The sequence below is a fragment of the Ambystoma mexicanum genome, chromosome 10 (genome assembly GCF_040938575.1).
Source record: "Ambystoma mexicanum isolate Mex_15411 chromosome 10, UKY_AmexF1_1, whole genome shotgun sequence".
NCBI classification, from domain to species: Eukaryota; Metazoa; Chordata; class Amphibia; order Caudata; family Ambystomatidae; genus Ambystoma; species Ambystoma mexicanum.
In genome coordinates, this window is record NC_090932.1 from 70,665,307 (window position 1) to 70,686,238 (window position 20,932).

A 20,932-nucleotide genomic window follows, 5' to 3' on the forward strand; every position below is an offset into this window, starting at 1 on the left:
AGCACAGTGGGATTTACGGACTGCATTATGCAGAGACACAATGGAAATTGCAAATATAATGTAAGTAACTCTTTAGACGCTATTATACTGGAATGAAGAATTAATGAATGGATGAATGCATGAATGAAGAGCAAGTAAAACGTTTGTGGGATCATCTTTGTACCGGGCACATGGGCATGCAGGCCCACATTCCACACGCATGTAGACAAACAGTCGTTTCTCATTGTGTGTTAACCTCGATTTATTTCGTTAGTTTTTGCATTGATTTTAGAGCCGAACATTCTCCATTGCACTATCCTTGCAAGAAAATAGTTTCTGATCGGCTGTAATAAATAAAATGAATAATAGTAATAAAAATCGGCTGGCGAGACTATTTATAATTTTTATGTTTTCAAAACAGGTATATCCTACCCTACTGCTACTGCCACCAGTTTCAGACCCCGGCAGATGATTTTTTCAACCGCCAGCTGCAGCTTCTCGTAAACAACTGCACCACTTTGATGCTCTTATGGGACGATCGCCAAGGGCCCATATGCCCTTACACGGTACTAGCGGCTAGAAGCAACATATCAACCTTTACACTGGCCTAGTGCCTAGTTGATGGAACAGCCTTGCGGTTCACCGTGCGACCAAAGTGCTTCTTTTAACGAAAACCAACACCCTGTGTACCATAAAGGAACAGCGCGTGACTCACGATAAAACGGAACAGCATTTGCGGATAGAGAGAAAAGAAAAAAAATCACATTCCGATTTAATATGCCAATTGATGACTATTCTATAAACATTTAATGTCAAATAAATGTACTTTACCAAATGTACCGTGTTGCTGTTTAATTTTAAAGTACAGTTTCATATTCTGAATTGTGGCGCGCTGTGTTGTGAGTTGATCTGTGTTGGTTTCCGGGTTCTGTGTGAAGTCGCGTAGAAGACGACTGGGTGCGTTTGCCTATGCAGCACAGTAACGTCATGGAGAGAGGCGGGGAATATGAATGTTTTGATAATGTCACGCTCAAGGGTGGGGGATATGATTTAGTGCCCCAAAAGCAGGTCAGCCAGGGCGATGGGGCAAGTAATAGTATTATCACAAAATGGCAGCACCCTGGTGCCTGTTTTCGCGTGCGTTTAATGGACGAAAACTCGTGTAAGGTCGATAGGAAATTTTTCTAAAATCTTGTGACTTAGGCTTCAAAACACATGGCTGACCCGTAGGGACAATAAACATTTTTGACCGAACCATTCCTTTAAGTCTGTCTTTCTGATATATTGTGAGCCCTGGGGGGAGGGCCAGTGTAAGGGCAGGGCCGGAGGCCTCATGAAGCTAAGTTTCAGTTATGGCTAGGGCATCAAGGTTTTGAGAGGTAAGGAGGCCTGAGATGTCCAGGCCATGCACAGGTAGGGAGCAAGTATTGATGAGGGCACAGTTTAGATATGGCTCTATTACTGGGCAATGGGATATATTCACCGGACCATTGTTGGCAGTAGTATTGTCTGGAAGAAGAATTTTGGAGAAGTTATCTCTGGCAGTGGTATGTACATTACAAGCATTATCATTCATAGTTATGGCAATGTTAGGGCAGCTAACCTTGGCAACAGTAGGTACATTGCAAACATTATCATTCACAGGTAGGGCGGTTTTAGGGCTGCTAACCTTGGCAGCACTAGGTACATTGCAAACATTATCATTCACAGGTATGGCAGTTTTAGGGCTACTAACCTTGGCAGCAGTCACTATTTTTCAAACATTGTCATTCGGAGGTGTGGTTGCTGGACTTAATCGTCAGTGGCAGCAACTCTTTCATTGTAGTTTGGCCAAGGTGCGCTCGGGCAGCGCATTCTAGGGGAGTTAAGTGTGTAAGCCACACTCCATGGACTGTTAGGGAGGGTGCTTACAGCAGAGGTCTTTGCTCTGGCCACATCATACTGGGCAGGATCATTGATGGTGATGGTGTGAGCCATAGCGGGACGTAGAGTAGCTTGCGCCAATGGGCTGACAGAGGAAGTGAAGTGGGGAGAAAGCCAAATTGGCATAATGTGGAAGTATCTGGCCATGCAATGCAGCAGTGGCACGGCCTATTATTTTTTTGTTGAGTTTATAGATTATTGAAAACTTTAACACATGTTTAATCATATACTTCGCAAGTCTTCATTACAATAAATTACTTCAGGCGCAACATTCTAAAACAAACATTAGAGATTAATTAATTCAACACAATACAATATGATATAATATTCTATATACTTATCAGGGCCTCACTTTCTAACTCCCAAGATTACATTTACCACCTATCTGACACATTAGTCCCTTCCCTACTTCATTATGGTGGACTAATCGAGAAAACATTTACCCCCAACATTTCGTGTATCACTAGTCAAATATTCACTAAAGTAATGGTCATTTAGATTGAGTATCCATACAAGAGCTGAGCCCACTTGACTTCACTGTTTAAATCCTCTAACATCCTTATGAACTTTCCCAACCACATTTTCCTCGGCCCTAGTGTTGCGCTACAGCCAATCAGACTATGTTTTAGCGTTTCTGCCTTTCCCAGCTATTTTCAGAGTCAACAGTTTCTTTCTTGCCAAGAGATCCTTCTTATGGGACCCCACCTTTGTATGTAAGTTAAGACGAAAGCGCATATAAATGCATCAATATCTCGGCCCGGGGAATCTCATCACGAGGACTGCATCGCCTTATATGTCCTCAGGTGTGTAGGTTCGTCCCCTTTGTAGTTTATCCAGTGACATTCTCTGTATATCTTTCCCCATTTTACTATTTTCATTTTGTTGGACATCTTCACTGGGCTGTCCACCAATGTAAGCTTGTCTGAGTCAATTTCAGCAGGAATGGGGTCACAGCACTCCCCTTCAAATAGCGAACCCGATGGTGGAACTAATATTGCCTCGGCCTATGTTATATTGTTGGGTATAAACCTATTATATCATGACCCCATCCATGGCATATGAAGGCAGACCCTTGTTAAAATGTGGTTGGTATCTAAAATATTCTTGTCTGCTTCAGTTTGTAAGTGGTATTTTAAAATGTTTACATTTAAGTACTTTTTTTTACTCCTCAAGCCACTTTCGGTAATGGCACCAGGGCTAAAGAGGAACTGATACCATCTGATCAAAGGTCAAGTGACATACTTCCTGTGATGTCATTACGTCTGTGATGTCACTTTTGCTACCCCTGGCATTTTGGTGAATTGACGTCCCTGGCGTGATATAGTGAGCAGACGACGGAAGACGTCAGCAAGGAAGTGGACACCTCCAGTTTAGTATATAGCATATACTTGTGCTGTGCCCACTTTAAGCGCTCCTGATTTTGGGATATGAGGGAGATGGGGTACTTAATTTTAGCGCCATGATGCCATAACATGGCAGCAGAAGGGCGCCATATAAGACCACATTATTTTTCATGTCATTTTCCACTGCAACGTATGCTTACACCGGTACTCAGGAAACCAGGTGAGCGCATGTTTACCTTCTATAATATCAGGGCTAATCCACTGACCCTAGGTCTTACATTAGCACTATTGTGTTAGTTTAATTAGTTATCTTTACATTAGAGACCTACACTAAGGGGACCAAATCCTTACCCTCCTGGCACCCTTTACGACACATTTTAATCTAATCTATTTGGTTATTTATAACGCGCTTAATACCCAGATGTTTCTAAGCGCAAACCCAGGGATCGGACCTGCATTTGTCTTGCTTTCAAGACGAGCATGTTACCCCGGACCTATCCTCCCGGTCTAACATTCTAAACTGAGACGTTCAAGTGGAGTAAGTCTCCAAATTCACTTATGCACAGCACATTACCTGTGAATGCAAATACCTGGTGTTCCCCTTTTATTTTCGACTCATTTTCCCTCCTCCTTTCTAGAACGTCCAGTATTGTGACACACTTCAATGTAGAAAGTATCTTACTTTCATGGCATATCAAAAATCAAACTCCATCATACAGAAGACCACAGTGCAGCCTCCCCCCACAACTGGAGTGTAGTCTTGCGATCAAAAATAACGAAGCGCATATAACTAGCATAAAACTGTCATTATCTATTTTTAGAATTACAGACATGAAAACACACACAACTAGCCAGAAGATTGTGTTGGTGAAAATTCCCTTTTGTCCTGAAGAAGGCTGGGCCACTCTGATGTTAGAAGCCCCGACAGCCGAAACCCACGTGCTCGGGTCGACAGATAGACATAGACTTTACCCTTCAATTTGTATTTTCGGTCACATTATAGTAATTGAAACTTCTGTGCAAATCATCATTAATTAAATATTGTTTGTTTCATATTTTTGTAATACATGATGTTTATTCTGTTGAATGTTGCCATTCTTTTTCTTGTTAAGCCTTGGCCACATGTTGTGTTTTTTGTTACGTAATGTATGTATATTTTCTTTGGTCTGTACATAAATGTTGTCTTTGTAATCTTTTGGTTTGTCCTGATCTAAAATTATCTGTTACTTGTTACATTGACCAGAGACATCTCTTCATTTTCAGATTACATACTCTCGTCCCCAATTCTCCTCTCTTCTGATAGTCTTGCCTTCCTTTGGTACCCCGAAATCAAGTTATGCAGCACGTCAGTTATACTTCCTGCCTGCACCGTGCTTCTCTTGCACTCACAATGTGCAGAGTCTTACTCCTTCACTCACTGTGCTGCATTAATTCTGTCACTACGCAGTGCATCTAACCCCACTCACCCTCTGCATGATACCAGTGATCGAAGTGAGCAGGAACGGTCGGGAGCGGTGTTCCACTACTTTTATATTTTTCTGTTTATGATTTATCTCTTCTTTTACGACCATATTCACCAGTCTACACAGAGGATTTGTCCATTCATCTCCTTGTGCAAGTGTAAAGTTGTAATAGGAGCCTTAGTTACCAGTCACTTAAATTACTACAATGCCCCAGCTGCAACACCTTGTTGCATGTTGCACTATGCTTCCGCCTACCCCTACTCCTGCCGAGACCACAGTTCCCCTACTTTTTTCGGCACACTTCCACCACTGCATAATACGTCTAGCCCCTCTCGCAATCGACAGAGTGCGTCTTCCCCACTTACTGTCCACAGGACCTATTTGCCCTCTTACCTTGCCCCTGACTCTGAATAGGTCCACTTCTCCTTTTCAGTCTGCACAGTGACTCTCCTCTTCTCACTGTCTATGCAGCACTGCTCTTTATCCGCTATCTGAACAGGGCTTTTCCCCAACTGCTTCGTTCAGTGCTTCTCCGCTACTCACTGTCAATACAAGGCTTTTCACCAACTCACTGTCGGCACAGTTATTTTTCCAGCATGCACGCAGTGGGGTGCCTACCACATGGGGGTAGGACAAGACCCAAATTTCAGTGATAGGCTCTAACACTTCAAATCAGGGGAGTGGGGCACCCTTGGGAGACTTTGTGGGGCGTAGACAAATTTACTTGCAAGCGACCCCCTTTTTGTTATCCCCCAAGGAATATTTGTGGCAGTTAGTGTTAAATTAGTTGCAAGTTCTGCAAAGTGTCATGTCTGACACGGGGTGTGCAGTTGGCTTTGTCAGTTGCTAGTTCAGGGTGCGTGTCTAGCTGCATTTGTGTCATGATCCGATCTAAGCCTGAATTACACCAATGTTGCAGTGTCTTTGAGGTGTCAATGGGAGTCTGAAAAGTGTCCAGGGACACTGACTACAACTTGTGAGCCCTGAATTTGCACTCTGGCATAAAGTAAACTCACCAGGGCCTAACACCAGGCCCCGACACTGTTACCAGCAGGTGAATCTGCCTAAATGTGTGCTTATTGCTATTAGCAGCCCGAGTCCAAGCCAAGAGTAATGTATTTGTGAGAAACAATGACTCACGTTGAGCACGTGAGCCGTTGTTTCTTACAAATACTTTCTCGCCTCACCTCAACATGGCCGAAGTGGAAATGGAGGTCATGGCTCCGTACGGAGTCCCTCTTCCATTTCCGTGCCAGACAGGAGTTTGAGGTGAGGAGCAGAGATGTGGGAAGGCGCTAGGACCATGGCAGCTGCAGGTAAGTGGGGGCCGAGAAGGGTTAGGGACAGACGCAGAGGTGGCAGGGGTGGAAGGGAAAATGGCTGCCGGGTGCATCAAAGCTTTTAGATGTAGCCCGGATTTGGGGCAACATTATTGGCTGGCGCACCCGCGGAGGGCGCTTATAAGACATACCAGGGCATAAAAAGGGTCTAGGAAACAGTTTCACTGCTCCTCTTACTGAAATTCCACCCTGCTCAAGGAACTCTTTTGCCTGGCAGTAGTCAGGGAGGAAATGAATGGACTCTCTAGTGACTGACTGCCCAGGGAGAATATACAACGTACTGTCAGATCAAGCGATAAAACACAGCGGCTGGACCTGTGCACAATAGTGCAATTCTGGTAGACTGCCTAGAAGGCCACCAGCAGAAGAGCACCAGGAGACACCATTTTGTCTCCATAATCATAGAATCCACCCAGTTGTAAGGGTGGTGTTTTGACAAAATGGTGCTTTGCATGCGGCACCATTAATCCAGCGCTAGCTTTGAACAACTGGCCATCAGGAGCTGAATTTGGCTAGGGAGGGAAAGAGTCGGGTGCATGATTCCATGGGGGCTGATGAGGGCGGTGGGAGCTGGGGGGAGTCATCAAGTCAGCATGCATACTTTGGTGTCCCCCCAAGTGGAAACAAAATGAAACTTAATACAAGACCAACCAAAACATTGCTGTGCAAACACAGAATCCAATTATATCACCAATCCATGTCCTCCATGTAGGAGTCATAGACCGCTCTGAACTGAAATAACTGCACCACAAATATAAGGACACCACATCTTCAAGGACACCACATCCTCAAGGACACCACACAAAGTGCCAACGGACATCTGCACCATTTGGATTTCATTAATGCATTGCTTTTATTTTTACATAGAAATTCGACGTAACGTGGCCTTCTCAAAGTATCACACAATAGCTCTAGTGCAAGTATTACATTGATTGTAAAACCATGCTATTAATCCACTGAAATTATACCAAAATACATATTGCTGCATAAATGGGAATACATACATTATTATAGAAATTAAATTCAGTAACGACAAACCGATGTACAATTGTCCAAAATGAAAAAAGTGTCTAACAGAAGGACATCAGTGAGGGACAATCGCAGCTTTGATATCTGCCTGGATCAGGAAAGCCTGGTAGCTGAAACTACCGTAGAGAAAACTGCAGCGAATGAAGGATAACACAGGGGCAACGAGCTGGTCTTGGAAGCAAGACCAAGCAGGGCAACAGACGTTCGAATCCCCGTCCTACTTGGAAACCGAACTCAGGCATTAAACCAGTGATAGAAAAGCATTTAAAGGAAAGAGTCTTGGTCTTGCATACAGAGCAGAAGGCCATGCATATCCAAGTATATGTTTCATGGCTGCAAACACCTGCTTGTAGAGTCCATAATCAGTTGCCATTGCCAGATGTAAGTACTGTGGTCCGACATATCTACCGTGCTCTCTTTCAATTGCACTGTAATCCAATTTATCATCGGATATCTCTGGTAATTCTGTTGTCTTTCAAAAACATAATGTATGCTTAATCGCCAATGTTTGCATTCCATGTTAAACGTTTGTTAATACATACTAGTTTTACCGACATAAATTAGCCTGACTGACTGCTAAATTTAGCACATCACTGCAGAGCGATTTCTTTGCTTTTGGGGACAAGTCAAACAGTCCTTACAGTATTTTTGGGTCAGTTTGTGGTTTTCTGTTTGCCTGAACTTACAGTCTTTGAGGCTCCATGTCCCAAAGTCCTCATTCATAAAACTCTGCCACAATTCAACTTGCCTCAAAACATGTCCAAAAAAACCTCTATACCCAGAGACCTAAGATGTTGACAGTGAGTTTCCAGAGTACAAATACCAGAGTTGGGAGGGTCTGTGAACTCCATTCCTAACTTTCGACCGCTCAAGAAAACAATGTTACTGTAGTAAAATCCAACATTATTATAAAAAGTCACTCTAATTTGCAGATTTATAAATCGATTTTCTCCAGAAACATGTCAATACTTGTTTTGTCTCTCTTTTCAGTGGAAATAAACCCGTCAATAACTCTTTCCAACAACTCAATACGATTCTCAAATTGCTGCTAATTCCTACCCAAATCTAACGTTCATTCCCGCCATAACATGAACATGTTTCCATAGGAAGGTTGACCCTCAACCGCATCTCTGAAGTTCGTAACTGTTCAGAGTAGTCACCATTGAATATAAAATATTTGTCAAATTGGATAATCCCAAAACCGTCTGCATGCTCTCTAAGAGACACATTGGGCAACTTTCAAAAGAGCACTCTCGATCCAGGATGAAGGATACATGACTCTCTGGATTAAGCCTTTATAAAGGAACTCCATGTCAAGGCTCCCTAAAATACAATCTTTCTTTGGAGTAATAACTGACATTATTTACGAAGGCGCCATCTTGCCGCTTAGAAGCAATGGCGATACCCTAAAAATCGCAACAGGAACCTCAATGTTTTTGATAATGTTAATGGGAAGTCCATTTAGGCCTAGAGAAAAGGTTTGCTTCCTTCATACAGTTAGAGGACTATACATTACTCTTTATGCTAACACAACCCTCCACCTCCCTCTCACTACATATCGACACGCTATGCCTTCCAGGACCGTGCCATTCCATGGAGGAAAAATGTGTAGATGGTGAATGACAGGTTACTAGACACTGAATTGACCAACAATGAGTTTCAATGTTTGGGGGTTCTCTTTGTTCCTTCATCAGTGAGAAACTGGTTACAGTTTAAAGTGGCAACTCCCTCTCTATTTCCTTCGAACCTATGCAGCTCATAGACCCTTCAGCACTCATCTTTGTTTCAGGCTGGTCGCAGATTGGGGGGACCTCAACTCAACTCGATGACTACCAACGCAGCCTATACAGCATTCGCAGACCGGGCTGCCCAGACTTTGGTGACTTCTGCATCACGAAAGCAGAGAAGTGTGCACCTAAACTACATGGGTATGTTTACAAATGTGGTGTTGCGAGAATGCATGGAAAATCCATTCAGATCTCTTGCCATACCTATGAAATGATCGACTTGGACTGCCATTTTAGGCACAATGTTCGCCTAAATTCTCGTAGTCCCTGATCGGACCCGGGCTGAGCCAGCTCATTGTTCAAATCACTGGTCTCCGTAACTAAGGATGGACATTGACAGCCTATATCATCTTCGGATTGGAAATGGGCCAAGAAAACAATGATCTTCATTTCAATATCACCAAATCTTCGCTCATTTGTAGTCACTCAGTTCATGAGCTCTTCCTCCAGCTCAATGGTGCTGTACCTCTGGGGGACTCACAGAAGCCCTATGTAATATTCAACTCTAAGGTCACCCTATCGAGCGGTCTCCCGAACTAGTCAAAGGATGGTGGACCGATTGGAACGCCATTTAGGCCTTCCAATGACTTTATCCAAAGTCGTCTCTTCGCAAGTTGAGCTTGTTACCCTCTAGGTCATTCACATGGTTCTGCAGAGCTATGGCTAAGGCAGGTAACGCTTGGTATCACCGGCGAAGGGTTCCTTCGGAGCCTGGTTGAAGTGGGCAGCCCAGAAGGTGCTAAAAGTCCCAAACATGAAGAGTAGGAGCATGATCCAGAAGCAGACGCGGTCGATCACTCGTCCCACCAGGATCCACTCCTCGTTCTCCTGGGGTGAAGAAGAGGACAGCGTTAAAGCAGGGAAGAAAAGGCAGATCAGGGGGAGAGGAGTGCAGGGAAAAGAGGATTAAGCAAGGTCTACTACAAGTAGATGGAGGCAAACATGAACACATGGCCGAATGTGTGTTCCATCCTAAAACCACATGCACAGATGGACAAGGGGTTTCAGCAGGTGCTTGTTTCATGTAGAGCTGCAGGTATCAGGTTGGCTTTGTGCAAAACCACCGGTGAAAAACTAGCAAGCGAGTGGTGGAAAAATCAGAAGGTGGCTAGGAAAATAACATTCAAACCCACCAAAGCACCTCACCATCCCTTTAAAAGACTGGAGTATTTACCACACCCACTACTGAGACTAGAAAACCAAATAGAACAATCCACAGCGGGTTCCCAATGCACAACTACAGTTTATGTGCTTGTCTTGTATAATTGCCCTTGGGCAAATAGCCTCAAAGTTCCCAACATGGCACACGGGTGGCAAATGCACTTTTGGGTTGGCCAGGCTTGGGCAAAGTACTATTGATGCTTTAGTTTTGACTGTAAGGAAGACCTTAAGCGCCATCTATACACCAAAACTATTGCATTGGAGTGTAGATCTGAGGAGGGACACACAGGTTGTGGGTGATATTTGGCTATTTACTTACCTATTGACTGCAGATGGCCCTGCTAAGGCCTATGGCCATTCCCTCTCACTACCACCTGGCATTTTGCATTCAAAACACACCATCCTGGTATCTATTGGAACTCAATCTATCAAGCAGTAACATCAAACGTTGGCCTGCCAGTGTTATTTCTAAGTAGGCTGTGAGACGTCATGGCTTTATTACAGCTGTAAGTGTGCTATTGTCGTAATACAAATGTCTAAACTAAACATGCCTTAAGATACTTTTTTACAAGTACTAAAGCCCTGTTGAAACGTGCATTGGGAAAGCTAACCGTTTGGGCTTGTGTACAGGATAGGCATTTGCCAGGCTTCGCTAGCATATGCCTAGGTAATCACACATTCCCAGCTGTTGCCATCTTAAAGTATCATCATGGCAGTGCCTGGCATATTTCTATCCCAGTCTTACAGCTAAGCCAAAACTGTTGCTTTTTCAAATGCTTTTTTCGAAATTTTTTGGTGGCCAAAACTAGTAATTGACCCCAGAACAATTTTCCCAAAGGCACTGTTTTAATCATTCATCAGCTGTGTGGATCAGCCTAACTCACTGTCGCCCTCCCCCTACCTCAAATTCTACACAGTAACTCCCTTCACCTACCCCCTCCTCTACCCTCTCTCCCCTTGTAAATAGTTCTACTTATTGTTCTAATGACCTGTTCATGTTTGTAAATATGCTTCTCTCATTTTTGTACCTGTTGTTATATTGAAAAGCGCTTTGGCTTAAAGCACTATATAAATTCAATAAACATAAACATGAACATAAAGTTCTTATGTAAAAACCATTATGTCATTGGCAAAAAATGAAAGATGAAAACATTCCGCAAAATGGAACCAATGCAAGCAGATATAAAAGTGGCATAAAAAACAGTAACAGGCATAGCAGCCAGGCATGTGAGAGCGCCTTGCCAGCCCTGCCCTCAGGCAGTGCTAATGTGTGCTCGATTAGGGAAACTCACGCTGTCAAAGTCCTTTTTCTCTCGCATGTTCTCCGCAATGTAGTTTGAGGCCTGCACACAGGCGCGGACCTCAGGGGCAGCATGCATCAGGCTGTAGTAGAGGTCCTGTGTGTTTCCCTTCTCCAGCCCTCTACCTGCACAGGGGAAAACACAAGACTTATTGGGAGAGATGCCCAGAGTGTGAACAAGATATGTGTCTGTAGGAACTTGGGAGTTGAACAATAAAGGAAGACGACAGGTATGCTACGAGAAGGAGCAACACTTTCCCTAATTCTGACAAAGGACACAGACACCAGCAGACGAATGCAAGGCAGACTTATGAACTATTTATGACTTGGTGCAAGCCTCATCATCTATACACCTTTTCCAGTCTCTTCCTCATATACATTCTCTAAATTCAATGATTGCTTGATAGGACACTTTACACAATCTCCCTGATTCCAGTCAGATGCTCTAATGTTCAAGTGTTGACACATGTTGGGCACCCTTGTTTTTTTGGTGCTCCCAACAGCAGATTTCCTTATCCTGGGGGCGTTTGAGGTTAGGCTGCCCAGACACAAGTGACTGAGAATACACTCTCGGACCCCTTTACCCGTTGCCAACCCCCAAAGGGGGACTCACCCAATAGGCCATTTCTTTGGAGAGCCTCGCCTGAATCCGAGGGACTGTGCCCCAGCACTGGCAATCTTGCGGAGGATCCATGTCTCACAGCTCACTGGCGACAGCTAACTCAGAGATTACATTTATTGTCGGAGTCCCCAAAGGTTGGATTGAACCATGGGGGGTCATTTATCATGCTTACAATGGGGGTCATTATGACCCTGCTGGTCTGGTAAAAAAGTGCCGGTATTTAAGGATACCGGCACTTCACCGGACTGGCGGAGTACAAGCATACCAGTGGGGGTAACCAGACTTACCGCCAGCCAAGAACTCCACTGGCATAAAACAGCCAGTTTTTTCGGCACCGGTATCCCCCCAAAGAGTCCATGGAATGGGGATTTACTGGTAGTTCCGCCGACCTATAATATCCCAGTATAACCGGGATATCAGGTGGCCTAAACGGTAGGTGTATTTGCCGGTATCCTGGTGGATATTCCGCCAGGATACCGGCAAACTTGGAATGAGGCCCAATGTCTGACGTAACAATGATTCACTGTGTAGGTGCAGTTTATTAGTTCTGGCTATTACATAGCACTGTAGGTGATGCCTATAAGCTAAAGCCATTAGCATGGGGAGTGGAGACATGAGAGAGGGATGGGATATGAGGAGTGTTGCTTGTTTTTTCACCCATGTATTGACAATCTATGGCCCTGCTAGTCCATATGGCCATTCCCAATCACGACATGCCCATGTTATTTTCAAGCAAGCCTTCTTAAATGTTATGACTTAATTGCAGCTATGAGCCACCAGCTCCCGGTGTAATACAACATTATTATCAACCATATATGTGTTCTTGCAGCTGTTCCTTGCACTGTATTCCTGTTAAACCACTTTTTGGAAATGTCAACAGTTGTACCCCTTGTCTAGGCATTAGATATGCATTGAACAGGCACTGCCATAACATTTCCCAGTAAGAACCCCATTCGCTAGCTGCTGCCATCTTATGGGCAGGTAGTATTACTATTATGGCCACTGCCTAGAAAATGTCTATGCCATGCCTACACACAAGCCGAAACTGTTGGCTTTGCCAATGCGTGTTATCTATGCAGTAAAAGTGAAGGGGCAAATTACTGAATGAAAAGATGGGCCTTCGGGAGTGTTTTTTGCTTCAGTTGATTAGCTACCCCATTCTCCAGGTGGTAGGAGGGTTTGTGCATATGTAGTCACTGAAAAAAGAGACACCCTTATTGCAAGTTTCCAACTTGCTGTGCATTACTGAACCGTCCCTGCTACCTGCCGCCAAGTCCACTCAATGTCACTATCCTTCCCTGCTGACTCTTGCAGTGCTGCTGTGCCGCTCGTCATATTCTCCTTTGTACACCAGTGCCCGCCCCTGTCCCCACTGCTTGCTACTCCAGCACACGGCACATGTCTGCACACTGTCTCCACCTCTTCTCCCCTTCATTACTTCAATTGCCCCTTAACGCTATCCCTGATTCTCATGCCCTGGTGTGGGATGACCGGGTCCATTTTTTTTGTTGCATTTGCAGTAAGTGGAAGAACAGGGATGTCAATTTCGATCAGAAATTACTTACAATAACACATTTACAGATGGGTGAATCATTCCCACGAAGGGTGATCTGTACCATAGCATAAAGATGAGAACAAAGTAATGAGCTAGTTTATGAGGGTGTACACATTTAGGACATATTCCAGGGACAAAACAAAACAAACAGAAACAAAATTTATATTAGAAAATAGGTGCCTTACAAAGGTAACATTAATCTAAGGGGCCAAGTGCCTCAAACTAAAGAGGAGTACTAATTCGATATCCAGAATTACATCATTAAGCGTCACTGCAGGGAATGGTGGGGTCAGGCAGGGAGGATTGGGGAGAGGGCAGGGGGAGCTCCCTCTTTAGCAAGTAAGTGACGTTTAAGCCGAGCTTTGAAGAGATCCACACTTAGGCTGGCATTCATTGTAATGGGTAGAAGGTTCCGATGGAGCAGGCGAGTAGCACGGAAGAGCGGAAGTGAGAGGAGGCGCAGGGAGGGTATGGGAGAGTGAGGTTGAGTGCAGAGGAGGATTGGGGGGAACAAGATGGTGAGTAAACTGAGATACAGTCAACCAGGTACTGAGGAGCAAGACCATCAACAGCTTTCTAGACCAGGAGAAGGAACTTGGAAAGAGAGTGGTTAATTATGGAGAGTCAACCAACCAGCATGTTGTTGGCAAGCAGAAATGGGGGAAGATGTTGGTAGGTTGCATCGAGTGTAGATAGCAAAGCTGAGGACTTTATCTAGAGGGAGAAAGGAGTAGAGAGGAAGGCCAAAGAATAGGCTTGAACATTAGTCCAAAGTTGTAAGTAAGAAAAAGGCACATTTTCCGAATGTTGAGGCGGTTACTACGAGCAGCAGAGGCAGTGTCAGTGATGAAATGTTGCAGTCGGAGGTCACCATCAAGGCGGACTCCAAGTTTGCAAGCCTTAGTTGAGGTTGCCAAGATGGTCAGGCGGGAAGGAGATAGGAGAGGGTAGGGGAGGTATGGCCGGGAGAAAGATGAGTTCCGATTTTTGAGCGCCACCAAGTGATGGATTGCAGTGAGGCAATTTGTAATCTGTTCCAAGGTGGCTGGGGCGAAGGAAGGAAAGGAGAAAAAGGAAAGGAGAAAAATATTTGAGTGTCATCAGTAAAATGGTGATACAAATAGCCAAAGGATGAGATAAGTCTTCCTAGGGCAGAGGCTTAGAGGGGGAAGAGCAGAGGTCCAAGGACTGATCCTTTGATGATGCAGACAGGGAGAAGGATGGGGTAAAAGGTTTATGAGTTGCAAGAGATTTGAAAGGATCAACCTTCCAGGTATGAGGTGATCTAGGTAAGAGCAGATTGCAAAACCCAATGTCCCGAAGAGTGAGGAGGGGAGACAGTAGGGGTCGACAGTGTCAAAAGCAGCAGAAAAATCCAAAATGATGATTTTAGAAGAGAGTTTGGAGAGGTGAGCATTAGAGGGGAAGTTGGAAACATGCACGAGAGCAGCCTCGGTGGAGTGTCTACTGTGGAAGCCCGATGGAAGATGATCTCCAAGGCCATTATTCTGAAGGACACTACATATCCATAATTCTAGTGTCAGAAACCCCCCACTGTGTCATTTCTGCTTTGACTATGTTGGCATGAAATCTGAATTCTGGGCATCAAAATGGATCACCATGGGTCAGTCAGTTCATGAAGACGGGCATCCCCCATCTTTCCAATGAAGGGAGGTCTGGATGATTATATTGCATTTTCTTTTAGAAATAATCACCTAATGTAGGAAATTAAACCTACCTCTTGGTGGAGGAAAACTCTTGATTCACAGTCTTGCTCTAAATGTGGAAAGTGCACATTTGGATAACAGGGAAGAGGACAGCGCTTAATTTAAAGGATCTGAAATCAACACGTGATGCGTAGCAAGTGACGTCAACTTGCTGAAAAGGTCTGTTGGGCCTCACCTGTGCACCACGCCGCTCGTTGCCTACAGACAGAGGCTGTCCCCAGATCTGTGATGCCTCCATAGGAGAAGAAGAACCCAGCATATTGTGGAAGCAGATATCGTGGAAGCAGATATCGTGGAAGCAGATATCGTGGAAGCAGATATCGTGGAAGCAGATGTTGTGGAAGCAGATATCGTGAAAGAAGATATGGTTATCCAGTGGTTGCCTTCATATTGCAGACTGAGGTACCAATGTGTGATGAACCAAGAGGGGGTCAACTTTGCCAACATAGGTGGCCATCTAAAGAAGACAATCACCCCCAGGAAGAAGGAGGCCAACCCTCGTCATGGTGCCATCTCTGAGCGGGGCCGCTGTCGTGAACCAGGCCAATGCGGTATAAGGAGGCTATGGCATTGTGAACGTGGATAGTCACTCCACCTGCGAACCCCGCTGTGACATCTCTACCACCTGAATGCTAGGAGCAAGCACTTGGCTTCCATCCTTATTCTTCTCAATGTATCTGCTGTTTTACACAGTGAATTCTGGACTTTCTTTCTGGTGAAGTTCCCCTGGCCTTTTCTCTTGAGTGGGCCCAACTCACTTCCCTAGTACCTCCCTTATTCTCTAAAGGCTTCACGACCCTAGGCTGCTTTCTTATCTGCCTTTGGATATCATGCATAAGTCTACACCGATGTAACCAGATCTTCTATGGCAGGGGTCTGCAACCTGTGGTTCTCCAGATGTTAAGGACTACTGCATCTCTCCAGATGTTTAAGGCTACAACTCCCATGATCCCTCCCCATTGACTATGCTGGGCAGGGCTGATGGAAGTTGTCATCCAAAACATATGTTGGGCCAAAGGTTGCAGACTTCTGTTCTATGGCCTTCCCTCCCACTGCCCCTTCTGCTACTCTTGCCCTGTCAAGTCCTGTATGCCATTGGTGCCATCGTACCATTAACAACATGGAATCCCAAGCTAATGCTCTTTCAACCATGTCCTGTTCACTAAGAACGCCAACAAATTAAGACTTCCATTGCATTGAGCGTCCCACACCTTGGAGTAAAAACAGGATTAACTCTTCCTAGTAGACAATCCGTAAACCATCCTTCCTCTTTACAACAATGGAACATGTCACCAACACTATTCTACTCCCATAATAACACGCCTGCTCCATGGCTGCTTTTTTTAGCAGCAAAACCCAAAGGAAGAACACTGGAAGCCATGAGACGCCAACAGAGCCACTGTTTAATCAGTCGGGATCCACCAAAAAGTGTTTGCCAAGTCCGCATTCTCAACTGCACCTTGCCGGCTGGAAATACGAGGCAATTTTCTTGGCAACTTCCTAGCACACAGCATAACACACAAAGGAACACCAAGGGGTTCCATGATGGCCTTGAAAACATCAACCTGGCCGCACTGTGAGTGGAGGGGGGGCATCAACATGGCACTTCCCTTGGGAAGCGTAAGCACTTGCACTGGCCATGCCACCTTGTCATTAGGGAACAATCGTATGAGGACATCTTTGGCAAAAATCAGAATAGATGCAAGCGTGCTACTAAGTTACTAACTACAACACTTGCCAATCAATTGGTCTCTCTGATTCCATGTTTTGCTGTTTTCCAAAATGTTGAGTCAGTACTCGCAAACCCCCTGGTTGCAGGCAGTGGTGTCCCCATACATTTTTCATGGGGGTGACCACACTGGAAATCTTGGGTCGGCGGATCAAAGCAAACACACATAACTGAATGGGCTAGTGGCAGCGGCCCTGGTTGCAGGAGTACTTACTTATTTTCCCCAGGATGGCCTTCATCAGGCCGTCCCGCTCCTTCAGCTTTTCAAACATGAGCTCGCTGCGGGCTGTGCGCATCATGTACTCGTCCGCCTTGGCCATCAGCCCCAAGGAGCTCCGCCTCCGGGGTATCGTGCTGTTCCAGCTGTCTGCCCCGCTGGGGGGTATCAGGTGCATGTGCAGGTACCGGGGCAGCCGCCTCAGAAACACCTGTGGATTCAGGAGGTTGATTAATTGCAGAAGTCTGTGCAGGTAAAACTATGAAAGGGGCACAGAGAACTGAGAATGTGATCACATTAAGGGGATTCATTGTAGCGAGGACATGCAGTAATGTTGCTCGTTGCTCAGGAGCACCATGCGGAAAATTGCCCACAAAAGATGAATGTTGCTTCATGTGTCTCTATATCAGTGGTCTTCAAACTTGTTTGGCCTGGGCCCCCCCTGAGCAAAGTATGGGCAGGCCGAGCCCCCACAAAAGTGCCAGATGGACAGTATGTAGAAATCGCTATGCACTTTTGCATGCCGTCACCGCACCCTACTCCCAGTACAAAACCTGGGCTCTCCCCATCCTGCTCCCACCACTATCCCAGTGCTGCCGCCCATCCTGCTCCCGCCACAGTCCCATAACACAAGCATACACACATCCATACACATTTAAATAAAAAATAAATCGCCATAAACATACCTTCTGCAGGGGCCTGCGCGTGGTTGCTAAAATGCTGCGCTCCAGGTTGCTCTGCCCGTATGTGCGAGGAGGTGCCGGAGCACCCGCTCGCACATACATACACGCAGTGCCCCAGCCAGCATTTCCAAAGAGCTATGCAAGGCTGGTGAAGCACAACACCCCCAACGTTGCATGGCTCAGTGATCATGTGCGGCTGGGGAAATGAACTGTCAAAGGCAAACAGTGTTTCCCTTTGACAGTTCAGCCAGCCCAGGAGCACTCCCTCAGCTGGAAAAAGCAGCTGAGGGAGTGCTCAGTGTTTCACTGGGCTGGCTCCTTGGCTCCTCCATAATGGGTGAGGTGGCCAGTGGGTAGACGCACCCTCACCCATGAGCCGACAGGCTTGGCTCGCTTATAGGGCAACAGGGCAATGACCGTACCAAAAATGCAAAATGCTAGTGTAGGCCAGTCAAAATGGGCCACTTTTTTGGCCAATGTGGGCCAGTTTGAGGAGTTACTTCACTATGCAGCTAGTAGTTTTGACCATTGTTGCTGAATAAATATTCTTTAAATATCACAATTTGTTTACATTTGAACAAAAAACAACCCCTTGGGTACTATTCAAACGGTCTGTGACTAAAGGACTGAATATCTATTTGCAACTGCTGGCCATTTTTTCATTGGTGCCTAAAACCCTGGGCTCTGGCGCCCCCGTGGGTTGCGGCCACACCCCCCTGGGTGGGCGCGCCTCACAATTTGAAGACCTCTGCTCTATATGTCCTTCTCTTCTCTTCTCTTCTCTTCTCTTCTCTTCTCTTCTCTTCTCTTCTCTTCTCTTCTCTTCTCTTCTCTTCTCTTCTCTTCTCTTCTCTTCTCTTCTCTTCTCTTCTCTTCTCTTCTCTTCTCTCTCTCTTCATTCATCCACCCATTCCATGACATCCTTCACACCAAATGTTCCTTTATGGCTCTTCAGCACTGCAAAACACACACTTCAGCTGCCATCCATGATGACATCACTCACACCAAAGGTTCCTATAGTTCTTCTGCACTACAAAACACACACACGCGCCTACCTACACACCCGCACACATACGTGCCCATCTTGACATCATTCACACCAAAGGTTCTTTATAGCTCTTTTGTGCTGCACCATTCACACACAAACACACACACACGCACTTCATCTGCCCATCCATGACATTATTCACACAAATGTCTCTATAGTTCTTCTGCACTGCAAAACACACACCCACGCATACACACGCACATGCACGCACATGCACACACGTGCAGACACACACACACGCACACACACACGGCCATCCATGACATCATTCACACCAAAGGTTATTAAAGCTCACACACACACACACACACACACACACACACACACACACACACACACACACATAAACACACACACACACACACACACACAAACACACACACACACACACACACACACACACACTCTCTCTTCATCTCCGCATCCATGACATCATTAACACCAAAGGTTCCTATAGCTCTTCTGCACTGCAAAACTCACACACACGCTTGCATGGGCCACACACATGCATACACACACACCTCACACCTAGAAACATTAGTGTACAGGTGCGTTATAAATGCCATATCATACCATATCACACAGTGATGGCATGAGGGCCTTTCAACCTTTTCAAAAGACAGGGGCCTCAACGCTGAGGGGGTCCCCCAGCAACTGCCCCCATGGTGCCAGTCAGCAGTCTTGTATCAGGGCAATATGTTAATTTTTCTATTTTCATTCTGGGGCTTAAAATGTGCATTTTGCAGTGCTCACATTACAAGCTGCGTTTTCTCTTCCCACGAGATATACAGAAGTGTTATCACCTCATTGCCTTCTAACACTGGTTCCTAGACATCAACTGACAAAGAAAGAGCTCTACAGTGGCCATTTAGTGTTTAAGATCCCTGCTGGTTGGTAGTGCTGTGATAATCGGCTGCTACTAACCTCATCTTTGTAGCCATTGTAATGTATGCATCTCAGGGTTGCCGCAGGCTGATTTTGTCTACTAGGATATCATGCACACCAAAGGTTCCTATAGTTCTTCTGCACTGCAAAATACACACAGACACACCTGCCCACCCATGACGTCATTCACATGAAAGGTTCCTATAGCTCTTCTGCAGTCTGGAGTAGAATGCTACACATCCCCCTCGTCATACAACCAAAAACAGAAAAAGGAGACACCCCCTGCACCCTCAAATCCCCGCTACCCATACATCACTTAATATGGACACCATTTGAGTGAAACAGTGCATCCAAACAGCAACTGCTGGCATATCGTGCCATGCACTACGCGTTTGGTGGAGAGGTGGAGGATTCACCTCCAGCTTAGAGTTGGAAGTTTTCTGCCAAAAACTGGCAATTTCAGCAGAATTACCACCGGCGGTAATTCCACCGAGATCCTCATGGAGTCCTATGAACTTCAATTAATGGGGACTTACACCGCCAGACCAACACTTGTAATCTGACCAAGAGGCGGTTACAGTAATTCCGTTTGGTGGCATCTCAGCGGATTTACCACAGAGATACCACCACACTTGTAATGGGACCGGGTGTCTTTGTTCTTCTTTGTTTTTCCGGGGGGAATGCCCCCTTGGACTCCCTCTTATGCTACTTCTAGGTGCCTATAGTGTGTTTGTTCTTCTTTTATTCTCCGGTGGTAATGCCCTCTGGACTCCCTCTTCATATTACGGTATTCCTATGTGTATGCAGTGTCTTTGTTTTTCTTTGTTCTCTGTGCCGAGTGATTCCCCCCTCCGCCAAATCCTAACTCCCCTTGTGTTATGTTATCCCTGGGTGGCTATTGTGTCTTTGTTATTTTGTTCTCTGGGGTGGGAAGGTTGCCCCCCTTTTTCCCCTTAGACTCCCTCCTTGTCTTATACCCCCCTGAGTCCCCCCTTGTCTTTTGTTATTCCTGGGTGCCTATCGTGTCTTTGTTGTTTTGTTCTCTGGGGTGGAAGGGTTGCCCCCCTTTTCCCCCCTTATACTGCCTCCTTGTTTTATGCCCCCTCATACTCCCTCCTTGTCTTTTGTTATTCCTGGGTGC

The 20,932-nt window shown here is 45.5% G+C and overlaps 1 protein-coding gene across 1 annotated transcript in view; it reads right to left on the reverse strand.

The window, feature by feature from the left end:
- Positions 1-6,876: 6,876 nt before the first annotated feature.
- The window catches only part of CHRNG (cholinergic receptor nicotinic gamma subunit), a 265,266-nt gene continuing 251,210 nt past the window's right edge, over positions 6,877-20,932 (reverse strand). Inside the window, exons 10-12 of the mRNA XM_069617539.1 lie at positions 17,173-17,386; positions 11,318-11,451; positions 6,877-9,692 (exon numbers count right to left, since the gene is read on the reverse strand). Of these exons, the coding sequence (XP_069473640.1) occupies positions 9,528-9,692; positions 11,318-11,451; positions 17,173-17,386 (513 nt within the window). The 3' untranslated portion in view covers positions 6,877-9,527. The remainder of the gene's footprint in view (positions 9,693-11,317; positions 11,452-17,172; positions 17,387-20,932) is intronic.